The sequence below is a fragment of the Carassius carassius genome, chromosome 3 (assembly GCF_963082965.1).
Source record: "Carassius carassius chromosome 3, fCarCar2.1, whole genome shotgun sequence".
NCBI lineage: Eukaryota > Metazoa > Chordata > Actinopteri > Cypriniformes > Cyprinidae > Carassius > Carassius carassius.
Window position 1 is genome coordinate 18,858,489 of NC_081757.1, and position 24,720 is coordinate 18,883,208.

The 24,720-nt window shown below is 38.7% G+C and overlaps 2 protein-coding genes and 1 non-coding gene across 3 annotated transcripts; all 3 read left to right on the forward strand.

Annotated features, from left to right (window-relative positions):
- The first annotated feature begins 1,540 nt into the window (after positions 1-1,540).
- Positions 1,541-9,441, forward strand: gpatch1 (G patch domain containing 1). The gene is made up of 18 exons (XM_059532248.1): positions 1,541-1,658; positions 1,856-1,990; positions 2,082-2,167; positions 2,269-2,432; positions 2,516-2,613; positions 2,703-2,758; positions 3,221-3,466; positions 3,563-3,713; positions 3,866-3,942; positions 4,057-4,261; positions 6,236-6,586; positions 6,686-6,864; positions 7,023-7,150; positions 7,653-7,971; positions 8,097-8,454; positions 8,818-8,912; positions 9,009-9,145; positions 9,272-9,441. The coding sequence occupies exons 1-18, from the start codon at positions 1,589-1,591 to the stop codon at positions 9,297-9,299; spliced, it is 2,883 nt and encodes a 960-aa protein (XP_059388231.1). The 5' UTR covers positions 1,541-1,588; the 3' UTR covers positions 9,300-9,441.
- Positions 9,442-10,186: 745 nt separating this feature from the next.
- On the forward strand, positions 10,187-10,260 carry trnat-agu (transfer RNA threonine (anticodon AGU)). The gene has a single exon. It is a non-coding gene; the product is annotated as a tRNA-Thr (tRNA).
- Positions 10,261-10,540: 280 nt separating this feature from the next.
- lrp3 (low density lipoprotein receptor-related protein 3) lies at positions 10,541-23,981 on the forward strand. Its single transcript, XM_059532264.1, has 8 exons — positions 10,541-11,241; positions 13,597-13,735; positions 16,177-16,382; positions 17,703-18,097; positions 18,179-18,400; positions 19,886-20,358; positions 21,286-21,418; positions 22,308-23,981. The coding sequence occupies exons 1-8, from the start codon at positions 11,157-11,159 to the stop codon at positions 23,157-23,159; spliced, it is 2,505 nt and encodes an 834-aa protein (XP_059388247.1). The 5' UTR covers positions 10,541-11,156; the 3' UTR covers positions 23,160-23,981.
- Positions 23,982-24,720: the final 739 nt, after the last annotated feature.

Genomic DNA, 24,720 nt, shown 5'->3' on the forward strand with positions numbered 1-24,720 from the left:
GGGTTTGTTCACGTTGTGTGTGTGTGCACTTTGGATGGGTTAAATTCAGAGCACGAATTCTGAGTATGGGTCACCATACTTGGCTGTATGGCTTGTCACTTTCACTTTATAAATGCATGTACACGACAATTACAACTGTATATTTTGATACTGATGGCTAAGGTTGGTCTGGCTTTTATGCAGCATTTGCGCGAATCGGCTCTTTCGAACTTAGTTGCGTCATTACGACTTCCTAGTGATTTCTTTAAAAAAATCCATTCATGCACATATTTCTGTTACAGTAATAAAATAAGCTTTATAAAACGGAAAGTAGAGGTTTTATTGCGATTTTTTTCAACCAATAAGGTTACTAATAAAAAAACGTAAAAACTATAATAAAACGCAGTTTATTATATATTTTATTTACACTTTCAGTCTTATAACTTTAAATTATCTTTCTATACATACAGTCGGCATCTAGTCATAGCTGGGGGCGTGGCGAGGGCGGAGTTGGCGTGGGGGAAAACACTGCGAGCGCGAACATTGTGTGTATTTGAATGACAAAAATGCACATATTGAGCGCTCATTCCCAGAGACGCGTAAAACAATTGTAGACTCTTTTAACTTTAATATTCATATACACTAGTCCATAACGATATTTGATTCATTTTACAGCCCAAATGTAGATGTATTCATTCAAAAATAGCCGAATTCCGTGACGTTCTGCTTTATACAGCATTTTCTATTTTTGACTGGATTCCGCAATTCAATCATTTCGCAAACACAGACGGGGTGAATTTATGAACGAAAGTGTAAAAGTTCTGACACAAAACTAAGTTGTTACGTGTCCACACGCTTTTTTAAGTAGGTATACGAAAATCCTTGGCCTTTTCTAGTGGTATCATGTAGACTCTACACCTCTTAGCAGACGCGTTTTCATACGAGTTTAGGTTTGACACTAGGCTAACGTTACATAGTTTTGCTTAAGGTAGAATGATAAGGCTAATTATATATGCATGCCACTTTCTGAAACAACCTTAGACAGTTTTGATAGCGTTAATAATGAACACATTGTTAACGTAGCCTGCCCGTGATGAAATGCCGACTAACACACATACACATGCTTAGTCTTGGGATTTCCACAACTTGTAGCAATTTTGTCAACCTTTCCGGTTCTGTATGTTTATTAGGAAGGATCTAGAACTTCAATTCATAATTTGTTAGTTTATTGGAGGTACAGAAAACGACACAACAACTCTCAGGCATGATTGTCCCGTGTATTTCAATTGGCGCCAAAGCAATGTTTTCCCCCACGGGCTAAATTCACATCACGTGACGGGGCGTTCCCGGGGGCGTTCCCAGACCAACCGTCTGTATCTCGTTTATGTCAAAGTCAGTGAGTTGACCGCTCGGACCGATTAAGTCAGACTCGTGAAACCATAGACTCAAAGACCGTAAAAGAAAGCATAGACTGTATAAATCACAACTGTTCAAAGTCCTGAACCGGTTCAATTGATTCATTAAAAAGATCCGAATCAAAAGAGCGATTGTTTCACGTCGCAGGAGCTCACGCGGCCAGCCGGCCACCGTAGCGTTACTTCTCGTAAACATGGCGTCTGACGAAGATAGCGATGAGGATTTCGTTACTTATGGAACTCCTTTAGAGCCTCTGGAAGAAGGTAACGTTACTTAAAATGTGTGCAATGAAGCTGTCATTTGTATGAATTTGCAGGTTTTTGTTACGTAGGAGCTGAATTTTTTAATAAAACAATCAATGCATGCGTAGAAAGCGCACAATTCTCTTCGCAAATAAAACAATGCATGCGTAGATAGCACACACTCTTCTTCGCAAACCCACAGTGTTGGTGTATTTCAGATGAACCCATTAGAAAGCCAGTACCGGTGCACGAACAGACGGTTAAAGATGAGAAGGGACGATACAAGAGATTTCACGGTGCTTTCACTGGCGGCTTCTCCGCTGGTTACTTCAACACAGTCGGCACTCAAGAAGGTCAGTGACAGCCTTGATCAGAACACTGATGCTTTTAATTCTGTTAACCGGGTCTTGTCGCAGTTTAACTGTCTACTACTGTGCTCTTTAGGCTGGACTCCATCAACATTTGTATCATCTCGACAGCAAAAGGCAGAGAAACAGAGGGCTAGACCAGAGGACTTTATGGATGAAGAGGTTTGTGTGTGGATCTCAGTTCTCCACGTCAATAATACTGCGCCTTAATCCCTGTGATGTTCTGGACATGTTTGTCTAATATAGAATGTGTATACTTAAAGGATTTTAGTGAGCATGGTATTGCCCCTCAAGAGATTGTCACTACAGCTGATTTTGCATCTGAGAGGAAAGATCAATTGAAGGATAAGGCTCGGGCGGTCAGCTCTCTTGCTGCTCTGATACCTGGAGACACTGGACTGCTGGAGGAGCTCATTGCCCCTGCAAGGTAACCATCACTCTCCAACTAATATGATCTAACTAAAATGTAGCTTTGAACTAAAGTTGTTGCATTGCATTGTGTATTTCCAGGTCATCCATTGGTGTGGAGCTGCTGAGAAAAATGGGCTGGAAAGATGGCCAGGGAGTCGGACCAAGACTGAAGAGAAAGCATCGCCAGCAAAACACTGGTAATGAGACAAAATATCATAACTGTTTCGTTTAACTGTATTGCCATTTTTAGGTTTTAGATTTGGAAAGGGTCTTTCTCCTCTTTCAGATGCGGTTAAAGTTTATGGCTGTGTGTTGCCGCCCAATGGATCAGAGGAGTCAGAGGTGGGCATTGTTTAGTTTGTGGGTTTTTTCATTTGAAGCTTATTATGGCTGTGTCTGGAATCACATACTTTCGTGACTGTTTAAAAAGTGTGTTCTGTATAGTATAAGTGTAATCTGGATGTACGACATTTGCCATGTTGTTGTCATTGTTATGTGACTTACCATTCAGTAGCGTCGCTTTACTTCTTTTAAAAAATCCCCTCCCATGTCTAAGCATCATGGGATAGTAACATGTCCACTAGATGGGCAGTTCAGAAAGTAGTAGATCATCTGGGTTCTTTTCATCTTCTGTCTTTAAGTTATGAATACTGTGAATTCTGATACACTACTCTTATCACATACTGTTTAGTAGGGAAGTGTGGATATTCGGATGCAGCCTATGTGATTGTAATGTGAAGAATAGACTTAATGCTTTAGTGAGACTGAAAAACATATACCCAATTATATTTTATTGTTTTTAAGGAGGAAGATGATGAATTTGCTCCAGAGAATGTGACCTTTGCCCCCAAAGATGTGGTCCCAGTGGACTTCACCCCTAAAGTCGACTCCCATGGTCTGGGTTACCGAGGGCTCAACCCACTTCAGGCCTTGGGTGGCGGATCAGAATCAGCACATATAAACCTCTTCACACTTCAGTCTGACAGAGCAAGCATTTTATTTGGAGACAGAAATTCAGGACAGCAACGCAGGGGAGGGATTGGAGGGCAGGTAAGGCCAAAGTACAAACAGTAATGGCCTAAAAAAATTACATTTGAACACTTCTATTGGAAGATAGATACATAACATTATTGTATACGTGTGTAGGCTTTTGGTGTTGGTGCAATGGAGAACGAAGATGCCGATATTTATCATAAAGACTCCATGTCCAACTATGATACTGTTTTGGGAGGAGAAGAACCAGGGGATGGACTCTACGGATGGACTGCTCCCCAGCAGTACACCAGGAAGAAGAATGGTTGGTGACAGGAAGTACTTTGCTGTGTTCTCATAATGTCATGATACTTCCCATCATTTAAGCTGCATCTGGAAACCAGAACTGAATGCTATTTAAGTGTTTTAGCAGGAGAAATGGTTTCTCCATGACAAATGAATTTGTTTTTGTTCCAGACTCAAAAAGAGTGATATATTCGGGCAGGATTCTGGATGGGTTTGCATTGGCCTCCCAAGGCACAGAGATTAAAACGGTGATATTCTCTTTATTCACAATAACTGTACTAAGCTTGAGTTCCTTTATTACCTCATTTGCTGTGAAGAAGCTTAGCAGTAAAAATAGGCTCATTGGGTTTTTTTTTTTCTAGGTCTATCCTCCCCCTGATTTGCCCCGTGATTATCGGCCTGTGCATTATTTCCGTCCTGTGGTTGATTTGTCCACCGTCAGCCCCATCGTTGCCCAGGCACTGCAGGCTTCACGTGGACACCTATCACAGGACGCACCACAGCAGGGCCGTCACAGCTTAGACTCTTCTCAGAGACGTGACATGCTGGGAGAAACGCCTCTACAGGGTAATGATGTCCCTGTGCATGTGTTGAAATTGTTTAAAACACATTGGAATGATAGATTTAGAATTGCAATTGAATTCAGATTAAGGTTGATTTCACTAAATTATTATAAAGACTGAAATAATTCATGATAATACTATTATTGTGATATCTATAGAAATATTGCAACCAGTCAGATTGATCTATTGTATTTTCTCTCTTTTTGGCTGATGTATCACTAATAAAGAGTGTAGGTAGGTGGGAAAAAGTTTGTAACCATAACTTTACAAAAATAACTTAATGTACTTAAAGGTTTAGTTCACCCAAAAATGAAAATTAGACTCTGTTTTACATTTAATCATTTAGCAGACGCTTTTATCCAAAGTGACTTACAAATGAGAACAATAGAAGCAATCAGACCAATGAGAGAACAACAACAGTGTACAAGTGCCATGACAAGTCTGTTAGTCTAGTACAGAACACATAGCCAGGTTTTTTTTATTTATTTTTTTAAGAGTGTGATAGACAAGAAAAGAAAAGGTAAGTGCTAGTATTAGTTGGCTAAGTTTTACTTACCCCTAGAAGCATCCTAGGTGTATATGACTTTCGTCTTTAAGACGAAACCAGTCAAGAGTTATATTAAAAATTGTCTTGTCTATTCCAAACTCTCTCATTGCAGTCAGTGGGTGTTGCAGTTAAACAGTCCACAAGTCATCAAATAAAGTTTGCGCATTCATAATAAAACATGCCACAGACGGCTCCAGGGGATGAATAAAGGCCCCCTGTAGTGATGTGTTTTTGTAAGAAAAATATCCATATTTCAAAAGTAATAAACACTTTTCTTTCACTTCCGCTGATTGTTATACACTGAAACTGTTCCGGTGGATGATGGAGCAACATATGCGCAGTACACACGCCTTTGAGATATGCTAATGTCGCGAGTTTATTTGGGAGCAAAGGAAGCAAGTTTCCTTACTTTATCAAGGGGAAACCAGGCTCCTCTTGTTTTATATCAAAATCCTCAGACGTTTTTCTTTACAAATCTTTGTACTTCTAATTCATGACCAGCGTGTTTTGTTCTCGCTCTGCATTTGTCACTAATCATGCAACGCCGACGTCTGACTTCATTCTTCAGAAAGGCTTTAGTGTATGAGTCAGCAGAAGTGAGAGGAGTGTTTATTACTTTGAAAATATGGATATTTTTCTTACAAAATTTCATGGATTCGCAACAGGGGGCTTTATTCATCCCCTGGAGCCGTCTGCATTTTATTATGAATGCGCAAACTTTATTTGATAACTTATGGACTGTTCAACTGCAACACCCACTGACTGCAATGACAGAGCTCGGAATAGACAAGACAATTTTTTATACAACTCCGACTTGATTCGTCTTAAAGAAGAAAGTCAAATACACCTAGAATGCTTCGAGAGTAAGTCTAATTTTCATTTTTGGATGAACTAACCGTTTAATGTACTTCCAGCATTCAACTTTTAACCAGAAACCTATAGCTTTTTTTGAAAGTGGGTGGAGTGGCTCCCTTTCGTCTATCATCTCCTCCATCGTGATTTTGTACAGCAATAGTAGCTACACACTGTAATAGTCTTTTTTTTTTTTCCCTGTTTTATGACTAGTGGCAACCAGCGTCAAGGTGCAATACTGCCACCTATTGTGTTGAAGTGTCCACCAGATAGTTACTGGCATTTAATGATGATATTGTAAGTTTATTATTAGCATGCGTTATTGTCAGTACTGGTATATTATGACAGAGCCACACAAACCCTTCTGTGGATTAAAATGTAATCTATATGTAAAATATGTAGTACAAAATCAGGGTCTGTTTGTTATTTACCATTTGTTTTGAATGTGGAAAAAAAAATTAAAAATTTCTAATTGGTTTGTGAGAGAATGTGAGAGAATCTTATTAAAAAAAAATTAACACAATAATGTATTATGCAGTTTTTAACCAATACTTAATTTGAAATGTTTATGTTTTGTAGGCCCAAGCTCTGTGTTTGAACTGATTGGGAATAAGGACCGAGAGCGGCTGAACGAAATCCGCAGTGTAGGCAAGGAGCAGAATAAGTCTGTCTTAAACCTTTCCTCAGCTGAAGATCGAGCTGTTGTGGTGGCTTCGGCTAAAGCTGCTGCTCTACAGGCCCTGTCCAGCCGTTTCCAGTCAACCACCTCTCCAGCCAAAACTCAGGCTTCCTCTGAAACACAGATGGCTTTGAATGCTTGGTCTGGTCCCACTGCAGATGTTAGCAAAACCTTTAAACCTTTTGCAAAAAATCCCCAGAAACAGGCTCGCTATGATCTGTACATCAACAAACTCAAAAAGGGTGATAAAGGTGAATTGGATCAGTTATGTTTGGTGTGAATTATCATAGACTTTGCTAATTTTGGTTTAGCTATATATCTGATTTCCACTCTGTGGCGGTGATTTGTAGATGCCCTGGAGTTGAGTCTGGACACTTCCATGACGGAGTGGGAGAGAGGGAGAGAAGGGGATGAATTTGTGCGTTCTGCATTACTCTATAAGCCCAGCAACACTTCTCTCTCCTCACGCTTCACACGCAGCAAACATGAGGATGATACAGACAGTGTTGAGGTCGCACGGGATCAAGAGGTACAGAGTTACCTTCAGTTCAAGCACTTAAGTGTACAATAAGTTCATGAAATATGTTTGGTTAAACTGGAACAAAAAAAAAAAGTGCTTATGGTTCAAAAATAGTTCACCATTTATTATAATTGTACTTTAATATTCACTCTCTTTTTTTTTTTTAGAATGATGTGGATGACAAGCAGGCCGCTGTGAAGATGAAGATGTTTGGAAAGCTGACCAGAGACACATTTGAGTGGCACCCTGATAAACTATTGTGTAAAAGGTTCAATGTTCCAGACCCTTACCCAGGGTAAGACAGATTTTCAGTTTTGGTGGATCAAATCATATGCTGTATCTGAAGATATTATTTTACTATTAAAGTATATTAAGCAGGACAAAACAAAACGACACTGGTGATTTGCACTAATTGAAAACATTACACAATACAATTATGATAATTTTCAGTCTTAAAGAAAACACTTTCCACCAACTTTTAAATAAATGAAAAATTTGATTAAAATGATTACATTTAAATTTACATTGAGTCACTTTTACTGCTTAGATATTAATTTTTCTTTTCATGCTATTAATATTGTAATACAATTAAATAAAAATAGAACTATAATTTGCATTTTTTTAAATTTACATTCATGATGCATTGTCACGATAGAAATATATATACATATTGTGGCTAACTGTCGATTAAAAATGTAACTGGATATTTGTTATTCTAAAAAATTATTTCAAATTAGAAGAAAATGTATTTATTTTTTCTCTCCAATCTTTCCATTTCTCCTGTCTGGCTTGTGCAGGTCCAGTTCTGTGGGAATGCCTAAAATAAAGCGAGATAAGTACTCTGTTTTTAACTTCCTGACAATAACGGATAGCAGCCAGGTCAGCAGAGAGGCTTCCAGTGCTTCCAGTCCTCCCAGCTCCAGCACAACCCTTCCCCATTTGACTCCAGAAGTCAAGAAGAAATCCAGGTGGGACGAAGCAGAGCAGGTATCTGAACCTAAAGACCCACTTGGTGCGTTCCTCACTGAAACACGCAGTGAGGTTTCAGTGGCCAGGCAAATCGAAGCTGGGGCCAAGAACCAGACCGACTCTTCACATGCTTCTGCCAGTCCAGAGGTACCAGCGATACTTGACTGTATTCATTTAACTCTAATTATTAAAAAGCCTCCTAAAGAAAACATTTAGAAAGTTTCTCTTTTACAGAAATACATTGTCAGTGTAACCATCACACTTTTATGCAGGTAAAAGTGACCCAGTCCGATGGGAAGCAGACTGAGCCAAAGACTGATGAGGAGGAGAAGGAAGAGGATGAAGAAGTGAGGCCTCCTATGGATCTCTTTAAAGCCATCTTTGCCAGCTCTTCGGATGAGAAGAGCTCCTCTTCATCTGAAGAGGATAGTGAAGAAGAAGAGGTGGCCCCTTCGACATCTGAACCAATCCAGAGCAGTGCAGAGACCCTCAACCCACCCGTCTCAACTCAGAGCAAGCCATCTGCTGAAACATCTACAGCACAAAATACCCAGTCCTCCTCCTGTAGTGCTCCTGATAAACCACAAGACCTGGATGAAGAGGAATTTGGCCCCAGACTGCCACCTCCTGGTCAGTCACTGCAACCACTGCAGTCACCTTCCCCCTCAATTTATCATAATAACATTGAGTGAACACGTGTTAAAGCAATAATAGTAACTTGCATTGGAGTAAATAAATGTCTAAAGCATGACTGTCACTAGATATCCTAAAATGATGGAATTGTAACAGGGCGCAATGTTTCTGCGTGAGTTTGTTGTGACCGGTACAACTTTAAAGTCTGGTAATGATGAAAATATGGCAGTTTCTTTTATATCTTAGACTTGTAAATATACAGGTGCAGTGCTATTAGTTATTTTTTCTCTTTCATCCAGGACTTTACACTAGCCTGTTTTTTATTAACATGTCGTTTTACATTGTGTGTCTCTCTACCAGGATTTATCCCACCTGCACACTCGCCACAGCTGAAGAAACAAAAGAAGAAAGATAAAGAGAAACACAAAGCCAAGAAACACAAAAAAGAGAAAAAGGTGGGTTCTTCTGGAGCAGATTGAACCCAGTCTGGGTGCCAGATATCTTTGCAAAATTAGAAAGTACATTTAATTTAACTTTTCTTCTTTTTTCAGAAGAAAAAGAACAAGAAACATAAGCATAAAGGTAAACAGAAGAAGAGGGTTGATGAGTCTAATAGTAGCTCAGACGACACAGACTCCAACAGTGAAGATGAAAATAGAGTTGTGTCTACTAGTGAACTGCTCCAGAGGTCAGAGCTCATATTTTTAATCATAAAGCATTTTATAATGCGTCTTGTAAATAGTAAGGTTATCTTTGTATATATATTAGTAAATTAAAAGCTTGAAATATGATTATTTCTCTTTCTCTGGCTTAGGTTAAAAAACATCAGGAACAAGAGATAGAATGTGTCTGAAGAACCAAGAGTAAAGAGTTTGTCTGACAGAAACTTCAAGATGAATACTAATTTTGTGTGTGTGAGAGTGATGGTGCATTTAAGTGTACCTAATTGGCCAATGTGTTATGATTGCAGATGTTTTTTAATAACAGATTCATAAGAAAAAAAGATGAGTGATTATTATAATAAAATGTCAACCAGCTGTACTCAAATTCTGTACTGTTTGAAATGTTGACAGTTTAGTTGCCTAGGTGGACTTTGTCCTGTTTGACAGAGGCTTATAGTACTAAAAAAGTACGTATATAATCCAGACATACATATAATAAAATGAAATAGAACACAAATTATAAAGAGAAAACAATTAATTAAAATTATTAACAATAATAGCTATAAAAATATAGAGAGAAAAAATACCAGAATATAATATATCAGCTTTAAACCTTTACACAATGTGTAACTAATCTGTGATCAAATCAAACACAGTATAAAATTAAAATATATATTTTGCGATTTTGTTGATGAGATATGTAAAATTATTTGAAATATGTCAAAGTCTGGTCATTATCTGATTTGTGTCAGATCTTGTGTCTTAAAAATGTTATAAAGTTGACAGCAAATAAAAATACTGTCAATTAATCACATTCATCACATTTGCAAAGTGTTTTCTCTGAGTAACGTTATCTGTAAGGTTAAGTTAACTTACACCAGATCGAAAAGTGCGCAATATGTTATGGAAAAAATTTACTGAAACCTATACAATTTAAATGACCAAAGTGGTGTCAATACTATGATGTTTCGGCTTTCTGTCCTTTCATTATTTTCCAGATATGCCATCTTTCGTTTTGTATTGCTAGCCTGTATCTATATATATTGAGTGCCGACCAATCACGCACCGGCGCCGTGGCTTAGTTGGTTAAAGCGCCTGTCTAGTAAACAGGAGATCCTGGGTTCGAATCCCAGCGGTGCCTTTTGCACCATGCACGCACAACAACGCTATTAGGTACATAACACCAGATAAAATAAGGCATTACAAATAAACTAATTCGACTGGAAATTTATCGCAAATAAATTCTAGTCGTATGTACGTTGTTGAAACTGAGCAAAAACATTTGAATTTAGAAATCAGTCGGTACACAAATTCTTTCAAATGACTATAAGTAAATAAATAAAATGGTGCACAAGCCATGATTTGCGTCGATGCATCCCTCCGTCCACAAGAGTGCAGACTTTCACTGCCAGCTTGAGAGTCTCCTCCAGACGAACCATGAAAACAAACCAAGGCAAATTCAATGAAAATAATCTGTTTACATTAATCCATCTTAAGATCTTATACGAATGCATTCAGTCTTTTGTATTAAGATGTAACATTTAAGACATTGGCATTTACAACAGTATTATGTTATGTTGGTGTTTTGAATAATGATCTCAGCATTATTTTGCTGAGATGCTCTCAGTGGTCTTCGATGGACAGATGAAGTCCACTGAGCTGCATTGCCGCTATTACTTCACCTTACATCTTATTGCATAATTAGCACACCGTGGAACTATATGGAATTAGTGCAACGATATTATTACTATTGCGAAAAGATAAAAAAAAATGTAATGATTAATGAGTAAATATTAAAGTCTTAGTGATCACCCCGAGAAGAGCAATTTACTGGTGAAGAATCACTGTGTGTCCTGTGCTGTCCCCACTGAACCTCCAATCCCGTCTCTCCTCTGAAGCTCTCGGAAAGAGCGACAAGACGCTGCTTTTGATGCTCGAGCAAGACGCTAAACCGAGCGCGCGCGACACCGACACGAGATGCGCTGCGAAACCTGTCCGGACTCGGACGAACTGAACTGAGCTGTCAACGACAAAAGAATGACGGTAATGATGGAGAGGATCGGGGCGATTCGGCATTACCTTATGAAATGGATTTGTTTACGCTGGGTTTGGGTTTGTGTGGGTAAGTAGACTTCTTAAGGATGGTGATATAATAATTGCCATGTCTTTATTAGAGCAAAAGGTGCACGGTTGATTTATATTTGAGCAGTCAAGCTCTAGCTCACTTTTTATTGTATTTTATCATTTTCAACCCACGTGTCAGCATAATATTACATCTTTCATTAAGGCAGGTGATTACAGGTTGAAGTACGCCAATGGCAGCGATGACAAAGAAAGGTTGCGGCGCGCGCAGGTTTTGCAGCAGGAGGACAGATCCGAGTTTGGCTTGTTGCCATGGGAGTTATAAACACGGCGGATCTCCTCCAAGACCGACTGGCTGATTATGTTTTTGTAAAAAAAATTGCATTATTGTGCAGCCTTTCGCGGATAAAAAAGGCAAATAGAGTTGTTCACGTGCAATTCTTCACACCTTGTAATTAAAATGTAAACATTACGTAACGTTATACCACTTAAGTTTGCTTAAATGGTTCGCTGGTTTTCCCAGACTGGTCTATTGGTTGGTTTTAGAAATGTTTGGGACACTTTTCAGGAGATCCGACTGGTAGCTCACCTAAACCTACTGAGCCCCATCATCTTCCAGGCTTGCTTTAAGCAGTCTAGAACATAACTGGCTACTATATTAGGATCTGATCTTGTGTTTGATTCTCTTCGACCTCTACGGCATTCTGAGAATTGGTTTTGAGCATAAAATCTATGTTCACAACTAGACAGCAATGCTTTCACGGTCTGCCCAGCACTGGGCATCTGATCTCACCCATAATCTATTCCTAGATAGCACTCAAGACTTGTTTGAGTAACACATGATCTGTTGAGGTCAGCTAAATGCTCAACAAACAACCGCAGATAAAAGAGAGCACAGAAAGGAAAGAATGGCTGTGGTGTATTGGAGGTGGTATCTAGTGAAGGGGTGGTGACAAAAGAGGGTTTGGTTGGGGGTGGGAGCATGTTGGTATTACCAATGACACCTAGAGCTCTTCATCTCTCTCTCTCTCACACACACACACACACAGAGAGAGAGACAAAGGGACCTTCTTCTCGGTTTCTTTAGCACTCTCACACACCCAAATGCAAGCCTTTCCCTTTGACTATGGACATTCCATGTCCAGACATGTTTTCCCCACTAATGGTGAGCGTGAATCACTGATATTTACACACTGTTTCCTTTTAGAGGATGTCCCATCTGGTAAATGAAGATAGTGAGGATGTTCATTATACTCAAAAATGTTCAAAATGTTCTCATTTGTGATTATAGATGATTTGGTAGGATTTTCATTCTGGGAAAGTAACAAAGCAGACAGAGATAATATGGGGAAGACTGCTTTGAGTTCAGGTTATTTAAGCCCCACTGCCTTATTTTCATCCGTGTAAAATTCAGTGTTACCTTCCCTGATTAAGATTATAATGTGTACTGTGTATATCTGGAGAAGTAAAAGGATATCAGTGAGCCTTCAGACTCAACATCATAAAATGATTGGTGCTCATATGCTGGGATTCCCCTGATCTCTGTCCTGTAGGTTATCATTAGCTTCTTCCTTTCAGCTTTGCCTACTAGACATCATCATATTATTTCTTGAGTAAAAGCAGTCACTGAGTGTGTGTGAGAGATGCAATCAGAAAAATATCAGGGAATTTTATAATTGTGATTTCTAGTTCTTAAAAGGTCATGGAACATTTAAAGAGAATATTTTGTTCAGCTCTAAATGTATTATATATTTTAATATACAGTATATTATTATATAAAATACTAAAGACCGGAAAAGTCCAGGTCTATTATTATTAATAATGATAGATTATATTTTGATATTTATATATATTGTATGAAATATTTTTTTAAATCAGTCTCAAATTACTGGATAAGGCAAATGTTATTATTTGTATTTATTATTATCTAAAAATCCAGAAATAATAAATGATTGGAAAGGTCTGGGTAATTCGTGTGTCTAAACGTCCATAAATACACACAGTTCTTCACTGTTCTTTTTTTCTCTTTCAAGAGACTTCAACATAAATGAAAGCAGAAAAAATGCTAAAGGAAACAGTTAATAGTTTATATGCTTACTTGGACTTTCTCTTTCTTCCTGGACTATTTCTGTTGCTTCCCAGGCTATTTCTCCTTGTCTTATTGTATTTCTGTTGAGATTGTACTCATAAGCACACACTCTCACACACTTCCCCACTAAATTGAGGATTATGTGTCAGTGCAATTCCACAGGCTCTCTGATCATATATAGCTCAGGAATCCATAAAGCCTGGTTTGAAGCGTCGATGTCATCTCAATCACAGCGTGTTAGCTGTGGTCACTCATGAGTCTCTCACACACAAACAGTGCACATGTCTTCTGTGTGTGTTTCCTCAGCTGCCTGTGGTGGGAAAGTGGAGTTACACACTGAGAGGAGAGGAGTGATCTACAGCCCATCATGGCCTCTCAACTATCCGCCCGGAGTGAACTGCAGCTGGAATATACAGGGAAGCCGCGGAGATGTGATCACAATCAGGTAGATCAACACAAGCAGTCTCTCACAGTCATGATTAAATGAGTGGTGACTTGTTTATTTCTATTGCCATGATACACAACAGAGCGTCCCACCAGCATCTGTCCTGTTCATGGGGTCTGTCCCATTCTTGTCCTGTTCTTGTGCACGAAATGCTGCTTTTCATGAACATCAGTTAGTGACAGCAGCTTTCACACTGTTACAACCCCCATGATCAATTGTATGACTGTATGGTATTTAAAAAAAAATGTACACAATAAAAACAATGTAAGGGTTTTTCAAACTAATTAATTATTTTTTTGCATGTCAGTGTTTATTATGAGCCTATTTGCAAGTGCAAATTGGTTTGTGCAGTCTTTCATATGAAAGTGCTTAGACTGCTATATGACTAGAGCTGACTGCAGGGATGTTATAATGTACTATTTCTTGCCTCTCCTGCCACTGTTGTGTGTGTGTGTGTGTGTGTGTGTGTTTGTGGGCTTCGTCACCCCTTTAATGCTATCATTCTAAAAGCATGACATCATCTCCTCTGAGATTTGTTCATAGAGGAAACCTTGATGTGGAAAAGCGTAATAGTTCTGATAAATAGAATTTTAATTTATTTTAATCCATACTGTCTAATTACTCATTGTCTAAAAGCTGGAGTAGAGGCATTTATGCAACACTTGATCAATCTAATTTTCTCAAATTGCTTCAGACAGACTGACATATGAGAATCTGACCCGCTCATATACGACTGGGATCAGATTTTTTGTGTGGGTCCCTTTTATTTTTCCTTCTGATATTTTTTCTATTCAAATTGCAAAAAAAAAAAATATTTTATGTGTTATAAAGAACAATAATAACATCCACAACATCAAAAAGGCTGAACAGTGCATAACAACACTTGTGTAAGATCGCTGAATATAAGCCATTATTGCAATGCAGCACTGGTCTGATAAAGGTAAAGAAGTAGTTATGCCAACTGGCCAAAAACTGTGTGGCACTGGCCCCAGGCCATCAGGTCATCCTTATTGTTGAGACCTGTCTGAAATATTCAGAAGTATGTGCCTGTCCATTTAAATGATAGCCAGAGGAGATTTGAATGTCTGTATTTTAATGACTATAACTATACTGTGAAAGTGCAGTATTTTATCATATAAATTCTGAGTTATTGGGTCACACAGTAGAGGTGAAAGTCTTGTCTCTGCATTCTGATGAATGAACCATTTATTTATTTTATTTTATTTTATTTTTTGTGCTCATTCTTGCTTATTGCTGAAATAATTGTGATATCATATTTCATCACCAACTATTCATCATTAGGTGAAGTCTGAGTATGTTTTAGTCTGACATGTTTTGCCACTCAGATGGTCATGAAACATGAGTCATTTATTGTAAAACAAACAGCAGAGTTTCAGTAGAGTTTTTGTAGGTAGATATAGAGAGTACATGGGGAAAGAGAGATAAGAAAGAGAACATAGCAATAGATGTGGAACATTGTTAAGTTAGTGGCTGCAAATAACCTATTCTTCTGTAATGGTACTGGACGCTGATTTTATCTCTCACTCTTGAGTATTTGTGTTAGTGTGTGTGTGTGTGTGTGTGAGAGAGAGAGAGAGAGAGAGAGAGAGAGAGAGAGAGAGAGAGAGAGAGTACTCTGTGATAATAGTTCCACTGCACATATTCTCTCTCTTTTGCTTATGGTCTCCCTCCCAATCCTTGATATCACTGAAATGTTATTAGGGTCATTGGTATTATGTGGAAAAATCTATATGATTGTGTAATTTAAGGAGAAAAATACTACGTTATGAATTAAAACAGTTTTCTGAAGGAAAACAATTAAGAAGCACCTGTAATATTTCTGAATACACGGACATTTTTTATTTCAGTGGCATGGCAAAAAAGGCACAAACCATCCATTTAAATCAAAGAATCAAAAAATGTATTTCTTTGTTGTGATATAATTTTAAAAAATATTTTTTGGTAATATGTATATTAAGTATGTTATTAAATATAATAATTTTAATATAATATGAATACCAATCATATGACCCATTATATATAAAATTTTATATATTAAAATAGATATGATTGGCAGTTGAAAATATTCTGCAAATATATTAAGTATATTTTCTAATTTACTGCTCACCTTTGACACAAACAGAACTGTCTTGTATTGTCACAGCAGAAGGGGTTGGGGTGGTTGCAAATGTAACCTTGAAATGAAAACGAAACGCATAAAAGGGTCACAAAAAAAGAGAAGAGAATGAAACAGAGCTGTGCTATGCTTGGATAAAAGTTGTTGTTTTATTATTAAGAATATTAATTAGACATTTTCTTTGAGTCTTCTTTTTATCGATTTATTGTGCCTCTGACATTTGATTTGATGATACTGTTCTAGAAGTTTTTATGTAGTATACACTAGTATACAGTGGAAGTGCTGAAGTGTTTGCTGTGTCCAGTTTTCACAGCTTTGACGTGGAGGACACGGGGGACTGCAGGGGCGACTGGCTGCTGCTCGGCCCCACATGGAAAGCTGAGGATCGGTTCTGTGGCTCTGTTCTTCCTCCTCCCTTCATCTCCTCTAGAGGACGAGTCTGGCTCTACTTCCACTCTCAGGCTAACAGCTCTGGACAGTCACAGGGTTTCAGACTATCTTACATTCGTGGTGAGTGAACTTAGAGTCCATTCTACTTTTTTGTGTTTTATAGTAAAAGTGGTTAATATTTGTGCCCTATATTCCAAGTCTTCTAATATAACTGTGCGAAAAACTCATTTTCTGTCATTTTCTCTACTGCCAATACTCAAAAATTAAATTTATGTATGTACTGTACACATTCAATATGGCCTCACAATACGTCAATTGTTATTGTGTGTCTCATAACTAATTGTCATGCAACAAGTGCTAACAAAGTAACAAACTAAGTGCTCACAAAGGTTGCATTTATTTGTTCAAAATAGCAGTAAAATCAGTAATAGTATAAAATATAATATAATAACTATTTTATGCAAATATAATGTATTCCTGTGAAGTTAAAGCTGAAGTTTCAACAATCATTACTTCAGTGTCACATGATCCTTCAGAAATCATTCTAATATGCTGATTTTGTGCTCAACAAATATTTATTATTATTATGAATGTTGAAAACAGTTATGCATCTTAATACTTTCATTGCGGAACTCATTTAAAAAAATCTTTACTGTTTTATTACATCCTTTCTCAATAAAAGTACGTACACATTTTTTTTTTAAATCATACTGACTCCAAACATTTGAACAGTATTGTTTAATCTGCCATTTTTTTATATTTTTGGGTGAACAAGACTCAACAAACAGGTACAGTGAGGTACAGTGGTGATGTTGTGCTTTTGTGTTCTAAGTTTTAATATCAATTGATTGGGCATATTTTTTATCATACTTTATGCATTTCCTTTTGAGTTGTAATGTTTAATCAGATTTAGTTGTTTTCCTACATTAGAGAGCCACTAAATCACAAAGAGTGTTGCCGTGGCATATAGATTTACTGTAAGCACAGATTGACCAGGCGAATGCAGGCTTCAATAGTTTATGGCCATAGAGCGGTGATGAAACGCTAATGCTTTGCAGCACTTCTTACATAATGATCTGTGCATATTTGGATTGCACTACTGTCATTATATATTAGACAGATCTCAGCTGTTGATTATTTAGTTAGATCTAATATGTAGCTAATGAAGATGAAGGAGATAATTGGCTGTCGTTACTCAGCTCCACGGGTCATGTGTGCATGAGTGTGTGCGTGTGAAGAGTGTGAGTGTGAACTGCTGTGTTTGAGTGTTTTCCTCAGAGGTGCAGTTCAATCAATAATACTGAATGGCTGTGTTTGTTAAGCTGTCACCAGGCAAACACCATCTGCAGAGTGGGTAGATTTGATTGGCTTATTTCAGCAAACTGTCAGTGTTCACGTGTGCAAAAGACTCTCTGTCTCTGTCTGTTTTTGATTCATTAGGTCGACTGGGTCAGAGTAGTTGTGAGAACGATGAATATTTATGTGGAAATGGTAAGTGCGTTCCCCGTTCCTGGCGCTGTAATGGATTGGACGAGTGTGGAGACAATACAGATGAAAGGAGCTGTGCTGCCCCTCCAACACCTGCCCGGGTCAGTCTGTGTCCGCCTGGTACCTTGCAGTGCTCTGATATCCAATCTACCCGCTGTCTGCCGGTGTCTCTGCGCTGTAATGGAGCCCGGGACTGTCCTGACGGATCCGACGAGGCCTACTGTCCCGACACGTCCTGTGGAAAACGCTTAATCAACTTCTATGGCACGTTTGCCTCACCTGATTTTTTCCGTCCAAACAGGAGCGCTGGCACAGATCTTCACTGCTCATGGTTTTTAGACACACAAGTACGATAAGAACCTCATGTATTCTTATTTTAGGTTGCATTAAATCACGTACAGCGTTCTGCTTGACTGTTCTTGTTTCAGGACCCAAAGCCGTTGGTGCTGCAGGTGGATCTACAGCTGGGTGTGGGAGACTCGGTCCGTGTTTACGATGGATTGGGAGAACGTGCAGAACGCCTTCTGCAGAGTCTCTCTCACCATAATAACCACAGACGAGCCCTGCTGGAGTCGTCCCAGGGACAGATGAGCATCTTCTACCACGCCAAACCACACAGCCCTGGACACGGATTCAACGCCAGCTACCAGGTCTCTCATTGTTACTGATGCTGATAAATGATGTTCTCCATTTGCACTGACATTGTGCGTTTTGTTTGCATACTGTAACGGGTCATTGTATAAAAAGATCACAGAGACCATGATCAGGCAACAAGGGTATTTAATCCAAACTTAGGGAAGCAATAAACACAACACACTAAGCATAAATAGAGACCAGACGAATTAACACAGGAAACATAGAACTATAAATACTAAACCAAATTAGGATTAATGGATTAATTATGGACAGCAGGTGAACCGAGTAAGACAGACAATGGAAAACTCAAAGAAGTCAAAGCAGCACAGGCGAACAGAAACAAGGAAAAACACAAACTAGACGTCCATAACCATAACACGTACAGTGTAGAACTGTCTTTTAGTACATTGTTAAAAGCTTTTCTTTTTTTTTTCATACTTTGTATGAAGATATCATAAAGTTATGTATTCTCATCTTTATGTGTTGACAAATTTAATTGAAATACAAAAATGTAAAAATAATTTAATATTTCTTTTCAACAAGAACACAAGAAAAAAAATGTAACCCCTTAAGTAAGTTTACTTAGTTACTTAAGTCTACTTCCCTATATTACAATTAAATCGTAATGTAATCATGACAAACTATATTTCACTGGAAGCGTCTAAGACTCCGAAATACATTTTTACCATTATTTTTTGTTACAAATTATGTAGGAACAGTAATAGATTCATTTATGACAAGAGTGCACCAAGAGTCTATTGTTGGGTACACACCAAAATATTTTTTACATCTTATAAGATTTTCAAAATGTGATAGATCACAAACTTGAGGATAAAAATCCTAGATTTAACCGTTTTGCTCCTATAGAGTCTCGACTGTGAACACAGGAAATCTTGCAAAATCTCGCGAGACTTCAGAATAAGCATGTCGGACGATATGCAGGAAGAAATTGCAATGATAGTGTTTGGAATGATTGTATACACGCTTTTTGGGTTAAAAGAATTTCTTAAAATGAAAATCGAATGGTATGACAATCCACACAGGTGCAGTGACTAACAGCCACACATACTCCTCAGATAATTAGATTCATCTGCGCTGGAGCCAGAGCACGACCCACACAAGGAAGATCATTCTACAAACAGCTGCAATTTTTGTTTTTCAAACAGAGATGGCGACAAAAATACAAAACTTATTAACTGCAGCGTTATGTGTTACGTGTAAATCTTACCACCCTCCCATTTTTGAACAGTATTTTGTTTAGAAAAAAAAAAACCTTCAAAAAGTAAAATATGTTCTTGTCTTGTTAATACATTATGGTTTGAATATACAGAAATACTATACTATGGCTATACAGAAGCCAAGATTCAACAGTGCACCTTTAATTAGATATCCACAAGCAAAACAAGTACTTTGAAGTAATCTGTACTTGCTGCAGTTTATGATTAGGATTGATGCACTGTGACACTAATAATGTTTAACCTCCGTCCCTCTTTCTGCAGGTTAAAGGGTACTGTTTTCCAGGTGAGCATCCATGTGGCACAGACGAGAGCTGTTACTCTGAGCTGCAGCGCTGCGATGGCTACTGGCACTGCCCCGGGGGGCGAGATGAGGAGGACTGCCCGCTGTGTCAGCCGGGAGAGTATCCCTGTGAGGGTGGCAGCGGAGCGTGCTACTCAGCTTCTGAGAGGTGTAACAACCAGAAGAAATGCCCCGACGGTTCAGATGAGAAAAACTGCTTTGACTGCCAGCCTGGAAACTTCCACTGTGGAACCAACCTGTGCATCTTTGAGACGTGGCACTGCGATGGGCAGGAGGACTGTCTCGACGGCAGCGATGAAAGAGACTGTCTTGCATCCGTGCCCAGGAAGGTGATCACAGCGGCTCTGATTGGCAGCTTGGTCTGTGGACTGCTCCTGGTCATCGCACTGGGTTGTGCCTTTAAACTCTACTCGCTCAGGACAAGAGAGTACAGGTGAGGTGATTTCCATCTTCTTTATGCCTGCATTTAAACTCCAAGCAAAATGTGTCAGGAAATGTAATGTTGTAATGAAATGTTTTTTTTTCCTCCCAAGGTATATGGTTTTTCATGATTTACAATTTATCATTATATTATGAATATTATATGTGTGTATGTACTGTTTATTACTTTTTATATTTATTTTTATAGACAACTTTTCCCTCAGTAAACTCGTAATTTGCTGCTTATTAATAGTTAGCAAAATAGTTGCTGCCTATCAATCGTTAGTAAGGTAGTTAAGTATAGGTATTGGTTAGGATTATGGATGTAGAATATGGTCATGCATAGAGTATATGTTTTTAATTGGCATGCAAAAAAGCTACAAGTTAACCAATGTTTTTACTGTAAAAGAAAACAAAATGTTAAGAAAATTAAAGATTATTCATTTTTATTTTAATTATTTTTGAAGCTTGTCATTCTTTATCTTTTCTTTCTTTTTATTGGTAACTTACTCTATTTTCTGCTAGATGTATTTGTACTGTAATCCAAATCATTTTACCTCCATACAAGCGCAAGTTTATCCCAACAAGATAAAGAGAGAAAACCTGAGGAGAAAGAAGATGTACTCTCTCTTGTTTCACTCTAAACATAATTGGATCTGCAGTAACGGCCCATATGCTGCTCTGGGAGGTGATGCACAGTTTTTCTCCAGTTAGCCTTGTAAAGACACAGCAGCACCCAAAATACCTGCACTTCATCAAACTGTCAAAGTACCGCTGGTTAAGTAACAGCTCTTGGAGATTCTCAAGAGATATCCTGCCTGAATGTGTTCAGTGTTCAGTAGCTTCCCTTTTTTAAAAGCTGTTGTTTTTCTTACATTTTTAAGCAGCATCAATAAGCATCTTTATAAAACAGCTCTTTTTGTGTTCCTCTTTCTCGTAGAGCTTTTGAAACGCAGATGACTCGACTAGAGGCAGAGTTTGTTCAGAGGGAGGCTCCACCCTCTTATGGTCAACTGATAGCTCAAGGTCTCATACCTCCAGTCGATGACTTTCCAGTCTACAACCCAACCCAGGTATGTGAATATGAAACTGAATTTATTTTGAGGTAGCAAATTCAAATGTGAAATTAAAGAAGGGAAATTAAACTGCGCTCGCATTTGAGGGCAAAAACAGATCTGTTTTTTTATTGTTAGTATTAGTGTAGCAACTGCTCACACAGAAGTCACTTTTTTTTTAAAACAACAACTTTCTATTGGCCGATGCAGTGAATTTATATAAACAACTTGAAAACAAGCTAAATCTACAGTACAGACCAAAAGTTTGGACACACCTTCTCATTCAAAGAGTTTTCTTTATTTTCATGACTATGAAAATTGTAGATTCACACTGAAGGCATCAAAACTATGAATTAACACATGTGGAATTATATACATAACAAAAAAGTGTGAAACAACTGAAAATATGTCATATTCTAGGTTCTTCAAAGTAGCCACCTTTTGCTTTGATTACTGCTTTGCACACTCTTGGCATTCTCTTGATGAGCTTCAAGAGGTAGTCACCTGAAATGGTCTTCCAACAGTCTTGAAGGAGTTCCCCGAGAGATGCTTAGCACTTGTTGGCCCTTTTGCCTTCTGTCTGCGGTGCAGCTCACCCCTAAACCATCTCGATTGGGTTCAGGTCCGGTGACTGTGGAGGCCAGGTCATCTGGCGCAGCACCCCATCACTCTCCTTCTTGGTCAAATAGCCCTTGATGCCTTCAGAGTGACTCTACAATTTTCATAGTCATGAAAATAAAGAAAACTCTTTGAATGAGAAGGTGTGTCCAAACTTTTGGTCTGTACTGTATATGGGCAACATTTTCGCCCTGACAAGAAAATTCCCAAATTTCTATTGAAATGACAGAATGTTTTATGTGACTGGACCACTGTTTTCATGAAGTCTGTTTTTTTCTATCTCTCCCAGGCATCTGTTCTGCAGAATCTCCGCTCAGCTATGCGGAGGCAGATTCGTCGTCACTCTTCTCGTCGTTCCTCATCACGGCGGAGACTTGGTCGTCTGTGGAATCGCCTGTTCCACCGTGGCTCTCGGTTACGGGGTCAGATACCTCTCCTCACGCCTCCAGGCCACACGCACACAAACACACACCCCGATCTGAGCCTCCACAGCTACAACACAACAGACGATGGCCTCGAGGAGTCACGTGAGAGTGCGGGACAGACTCCGCCAGCCTGTTCGACGGTGGCGCTGGGACTGGCCCTGCAGGCTCACACTGAGGCCCTCTGCCTTCCTGACAGAGAGTCTCCATCCTCTCCTCTGTCCCTGCCCTCCCCCAGCTCACCCCGCTCCACCTCTGACACCCTGGAGGATGAAGATGACGAAGATGACAGAAGTTTAGAGGGGATCAGTATGAGAACCAAACGGGGCATTTCCCCGAAACATAAAGATGATGACAGTCCTCCTGGTCCCCCTGATAGCCCCAAACGCAGCACAAGCCGGTCGAGATCCTCCAAACGGCTGGTGCAGGAGCTGGCTGCAGAACTCAGAGGAGTCTCTCTCTTAAGGTACACCTCTGTGGGCATCTCGCCACTTTCCTCCCCTGAGTCACCGACGTCCTCCAGCGGTCAGTCTGAGGAGCAGAGAAGCTTTCCTACATTCAGAAAACCACACATGGACGCACACACAGACTCGCTCACAGGTGCTCATGGACACGACAGGAAACCTTCGATAACTGAAGAGGTTCCTGGTGACAGTGTCAGGCTTTGCAGACTCACAACTAGCGAGGAAGAGGATGATGAGATTTTGTTAGTGCACTGAATAACCTTGATCACCATCCCTATTCTGATTTTGTGCCAACACAACGTTGTTTCAGTTCAAACAATGGCCTTCCATCTAGAGTCATAACGTACAGTACATTTACATATGCAGTTATAATCAAGTTTTTTGCATTGTCAAGCTAGAATATTTATCTAAGAATACATAATGAAATTTGTACACAGATACTTGAAGGATTAAATACACAAGGCCAAGGCCAACTGCAGTCTGATTAAAGAGATAATTCACCCAAAAATGTAATTTTGTGAGTAATCACTCACCCTCATGTCATTCCAAACCCATAAGACCTTTTTTTATCTTCAGAACACAAATTAAGATATCTTTAATGAAATCCGAGAGCTTTCTTAACCTAGATAGACAGCAATGCAACTACCACATCCAAGGCCCAGAAAGGTACTAAGGACATCCCTAAAATAGTCCATGTGACATCAGTGATTCAACCTTAATGTTGTAAAGCTACAAGAATAATTTTTGTGCACAAAGAAAACAAAAATAACTTTATTCAACTATTTCTTCTCTTCCGTTTGAGAAATTGATGTGCGTTCATGGCGGTACCACAACGGTGTGTGGGTGAACTATCCCTTTAACATGTATTCATGCTGGACAAGTCGGTCAGTGCAACTTTGCAGAAAACAGACTGGTACTATTTCAGTCAGCATTTACATGCATTTTAATATGATAAATGATTGCTTTAGTCAGACTGAAATCGATCTTTGTGTACGTAAACATGCTAACGTTCAAAGGACTGGGTTCAGTAAGATTTTTTTAAAGAAATTAATGTAAATCAAAAGTGACAGTAATGGATTCTACATTACAAAAATGTACATTTTAATTAAATGCTGTTCTTCTGAACCTTTTTCTTTTACCAAAGAAATCAAAAGCAAAAGCTGAAAATTTCCACAAAAGCTTTAAGCAGCACAACTGTTTTCAGCACTGATAATAAAGCAATAAGCCTCAAGAAGCCGTATAACAACTAAGGGACTTTGTTAGGCACGTCGCCAACTGTAAACCACGGCTTTGCAGGGCTTATTGCTTTTATAAAACGGCTATTCCATATACGTAGTAAGGTTTCACGGAATAAAACAGAGCAAATAAAGTGTGATGATATAAATAAAAACAGTATTCTTCCACCAAACAATGTAGTTCCTCAGAAACAGTTGTGGTTCCAACAAAGTGGTTGCTGACCAACACAGACGTAAACAAAAGTGTATGTTTGTAGTGTAATTTACAACAGCTTTGATCGTGGCTCAACCAATCAGGATCAAGGACCGGAACTATCTGTTTTATAATAAGAAATTAATACCCAGTGTTCTCAAAGCTGATTTTTGCAGTCTTTAGTGTCACATTCATTTGCTGCTCAATAATCGTTTCTTATTATCAGTAGTGCTGCTTAATATTTTCTGTGATTTAATGTGTTGTTGCTAAATAAAATAATTGATTTCTATTAAAAAAATAAAAAATACTGACCCCAAAATTTGAATGGTAGTGTAGTTTTATACCCTCAGACTACTGGAGCTGTTTGCTGATTTAGTGATGATCTATA

Coding starts and splice junctions, on each gene's coding strand:
- gpatch1 (XM_059532248.1), top strand. CDS start 1,589: ATGGCGTCTGACGAAGATAGCGATGAGGATTTCGTTACTTATGGAACT. Junction 2,759..3,220: donor ATGGATCAGAGGAGTCAGAG/GTGGGCATTGTT, acceptor ATTGTTTTTAAG/GAGGAAGATGATGAATTTGC. Junction 8,913..9,008: donor AACACAAAAAAGAGAAAAAG/GTGGGTTCTTCT, acceptor TTCTTTTTTCAG/AAGAAAAAGAACAAGAAACA.
- lrp3 (XM_059532264.1), top strand. CDS start 11,157: ATGACGGTAATGATGGAGAGGATCGGGGCGATTCGGCATTACCTTATG. Junction 18,098..18,178: donor CATGGTTTTTAGACACACAA/GTACGATAAGAA, acceptor TTCTTGTTTCAG/GACCCAAAGCCGTTGGTGCT. Junction 20,359..21,285: donor CTCAGGACAAGAGAGTACAG/GTGAGGTGATTT, acceptor TCTTTCTCGTAG/AGCTTTTGAAACGCAGATGA.